Raw genomic sequence first — 4009 nt, forward strand, 5'->3', positions numbered from 1 at the left:
ATTACCCACTTAAAGGATTCTTAACTGCGTTGACCGGTTCAGTCTCGGTTCGGTTCCCCACACTTTCAGTTATAATTGCCACCCCTAATATTACCCACTATGGACAAAAGATCAATTTCCTTATTTATATTATTTAAAATTTAAATATATACTAAAATATCCCAATTTTATATCTTTTACATAAATAATTTAAAATTAAATTAAATTTAAAACTCATAAAATGAGTCATTTGAAGCTCATTTAAAGTTCATTTAATATAAATGAGTCTTGTTGTATTGGGAGTTGAGAAGAATTCATAATAAATAATTTTAAGTGTCAATTTTTATTGAATGGACTTAAAAGGTTAAGTTTAATTCTCATGATAAAATTCTAAATAAATAAGACTTGGTCTTTATACACTTTAGATTGAATGCAACTTTACCAGTAATTATTATATTATTATATATTATCTTAACGATGAGGGATTGTTGTTTTTCATTCCTTCATATAAAATAGATTTAATTTTGAATCATGTTAAGTATGAAAATACTTTTTTATATTAATATTAATTATGGCATAACTTTTATGAGTAATACAGTCAATAATCTCTCCCTCTTTCTAAACAACTAATCCTAAATGTTTAAATTAATATTTTGTTGAAATGACTTGACCTTCTTGTCTCACTGCCACAACATTTATATTTATTTTTTTACTAAATTTAATTTTATATATTTGATTTTCAAAAATCTAATTAAGTTATCTTATAAAAGAACATTTAAATTCCAATTAAAATACAGGTCAAAGTAATATTCAACAATTTCAACTTATAAGCCGTGGAAATGTCTAGCTAGCTGTTGAAAAGGGCTTTGTAGAGACTAGCTTATTTCAACACTTTTATTTTTATTTTGTTTTAGTAATAATAAAACAGAAAATAAGAACTTGCAGTCTCAAATGTTCAAGTGGAATTAGATGAACTTAATTACTATACGTGTAATATAGAAGATAAATCACACACCGAATAATAAATAAAATTTGACCTTTTCTATTAAAAGCTATAATAATTGTGCCTTAAAGAGTTCAAGCTTTTGTTATTTATGTGCTCCAAGAATCAAATAAATTTATCATTAATTATAGATATGATTGAGTTATATTTTCCTATTCCCACAAGAATAAGTTTTTCATATATATATATATATATACACCCAAATTTGTATTTCCTAAAAAAGTATAATCCCATGTGATTTAAAATTTGAGAAACTATACAACCATCACCTGATTAAAGACGATTCCTCAAGGATAATGCTCAGGTATAGCAAATTTCATGGTTATCAAATGCATGGTTCTTCGTGTGTTTGCTAGGGACGTTTAGTTTCGGATTAATGTATTTGAGCCCTTAAATTTTGACTAGTTATATATCATCAATTACAAACAATATATTTAATTAGTTTTTTTCGTTAGATTAAAAGGAGAGATAGAACAAATTACCATAATTATAATCTCTTTAGTCGTAATTATAAGAGTTATCTCCCACTAAAAAATGTCCTATTTGAGCCACGACTACTACTTGTGAAAACGATTATCTACCAACTCTCAACTAATTAATTAGTGTTTACAAAATGATCATCTCCGGATTCTATATATAGTAGCCACTTTTAAATATTAATATTGTTCCAGTATTTCTCAATTCTCACCCTCCCTTGTGTATAGTTCTACACAATATCCCCTATTGATTGAGCTAATTAATCCTCTTTCACCTTCCACAGCACCCATCTCTTTTCAGATTTGTTTACAGAGAAAAGGTTGCAAAATCAAGCAAATAACAGCTAGCAAGCATTGGATGAATGGTATAAATATAGGGACAAAACCTACGGAGTAGCAAAATATATTGAGTTGCAACATTCCAAACATTAATATTCCTTATTTTAGTGAAGATGTAATTTTCTTTAACCAATTCTTATTGAAATACACAAGGCATTATTGATAATTAAGAGAGTGTTTAATGAAAAATCACAACTTACTAGAGATGCTGCACCCACATGCTGGTTACCACCTTCATGATCATGTGGATCAAACTTAATTTGCGGTATCACCTGTTGAGAGTACGTTTAATTTGCATCATTAATTGATCCGATAAGTACGAGGAGCACAAGTAGAACTACTACTTCCAAACTGATCAGAAGAAGGCCTTGTGAGCTCTCCTCCTTGTTCTTCATGTTGGGATGCCAAAGATGGAACCGAAAAGCCATAGTTCACAGCACTAGCCTGGTCAGGAAGAACTTGTTGAGTGTGGAGATAAGCTTCTTGATGAGATGGCAGTGGCTGATCATTCGGAGCAACCGAATAGAGATGTTGTTGAGGATTGATTCGCAAGTCTTGCCGAGCTGTAGTGATCAGGCATCCGAGCTCGGTCCTCCATTGAACCCTTTCCGGAAAATTGAGCTTGGCTTTGTTCCCTTTGAATCTGAGAGCAGCCTCGTCATAAGCCAGTGCTGCGTCCTCGGCCGTCTTGAAAGTGCCAAGCCAGACTCGGGCTGCCTTGTTCGGATCGCGAATCTCGGCAGCGAATTTGCCCCATGGTCGCCTCCTAACCCCTCTATACTGTCTTCTCTCCTGGTAATTCCCTTCACATAAATTAGGTCACACTTGAAGTTAAAAAAAAGGCAGTTCACACACACACACATACACACGCATATATGCATATTAATTATTATTCTATCATACTGAATGAGTTTATCTAGTAGAGTAATGGCTGTTGGATCTCTTCGATGACAACATATACATACATATATAAAGTTCTAGCAGATGAAATCTTGAATGCACTTAGCTGATTTTTGGGCATGGAGATCGGTACTTACAGGTGGCTTCAGAGCCAGTAAAACTCATCCCCAAATCTAAAATGTTTAGAAATTAAGGAAGAATACTGCTGGATGAGAATTAATATATCGTAGATGGCATCTTAATTAATTATTTGATGGATGTGATGTTAATCATCGGTTACATATACCTTGATCTGGACTGTGCTGAAACTGGTTGGCTTCCACAGCTTGAGATTGGGAATCAGAGGCTGAGGGGCTTTCATGAAGCGGGCTTCCAAGGACTTGAGCTAGAGCTGAGACCATGGCCCTTGTGTCGTGTTGGGAGCGAGCTGAGTAGACAGGGAAGATGTGTTCTTCCTCTTTCTTCTCCGATTCATCGTTGTCGTCGACGAATCGAAGCCGCCTCTTCCCGTGCCTCGGATCCACCTTAATTACGAGCTTCTGCAACTTCTGGGATCGATCGAGTTTGGAAGCCACCAGATGCGTACTCCTGGAATGTGTTGTTTCTTTGTGAGATTAACGACCACTTCAATGATATATATCCGGTGGTCAAGATAGACAAAGACTGATAATGAGTTGATCGGCGAAGACCAAGAAGAAGAAGAAGAAGAAGAAGAAGAAGAAAGAGTAAAATTATAGGAAGTGGTTGGAAATGGGACAATTAGGGTTTCGATCGCGCGCCATATGCTGGACTTGAACAGTCCATGTGGAAACTTGCTCTGCCTCTACACTCTTGTGACTGCCTGCATATACATACATACATACATACATATATGACTAATTTTATGAAAGGGCAATGAGTAATCGTGGATAAATAATTGATGATTAGTAATTAGTGTCAAACAAAGTGTTAAAACTCTATACTCAAATAGCATTTTTATTTTACAAATAAATGGGTGACAATAATCTATATAATTTTTTCGCTACATTAATATAATTTGTTGATGTTCATATTTTAAATACAAAAACACTTGATAGTAGTTTGATAATTGCAAAGATTATATTAACATGGTGATGTGGATGAGATGACCTTAGTATTTTATAAAATTTGCGATTTGGGTGATTTTAAAGGCTAATTTTAAGGGAATCGGGCTGAAGATTCAAAGTCACGAGCTTTGCTGATAAGGTCTGTGCTTTTTCGGCCAAATTCCTTCGTTTAGACCTCAAAATTAGCGTTTTTACTATTTTAGAAAATAATTGATTTGGGAATAACT

At 33.8% G+C, this 4009-nt stretch overlaps 1 protein-coding gene across 1 annotated transcript; it reads right to left on the reverse strand.

Moving 5' to 3' along the window:
- Positions 1-2031: 2031 nt before the first annotated feature.
- On the reverse strand, positions 2032-3283 carry LOC127790779 (ethylene-responsive transcription factor ERF114-like). The gene is made up of 2 exons (XM_052320448.1): positions 2984-3283; positions 2032-2600 (listed from the first exon to the last, which is right to left on the reverse strand). Exons 1-2 carry the CDS (start codon positions 3096-3098, stop codon positions 2098-2100), a joined length of 618 nt encoding a protein of 205 aa, XP_052176408.1. The 5' UTR covers positions 3099-3283; the 3' UTR covers positions 2032-2097.
- Between the last annotated feature and the right edge of the window lie 726 nt (positions 3284-4009).

Source organism: Diospyros lotus, chromosome 14 (assembly GCF_014633365.1).
Source record: "Diospyros lotus cultivar Yz01 chromosome 14, ASM1463336v1, whole genome shotgun sequence".
NCBI lineage: Eukaryota > Viridiplantae > Streptophyta > Magnoliopsida > Ericales > Ebenaceae > Diospyros > Diospyros lotus.

Bases quoted from the DNA above. Each gene is read 5' to 3' on its own strand.
- LOC127790779 (XM_052320448.1), bottom strand. From the start codon at position 3,098: ATGGTCTCAGCTCTAGCTCAAGTCCTTGGAAGCCCGCTTCATGAAAGC. The intron at 2,601-2,983 runs GTATATGTAACC...ATTTATGTGAAG, and splicing joins TCAGCACAGTCCAGATCAAG to GGAATTACCAGGAGAGAAGA.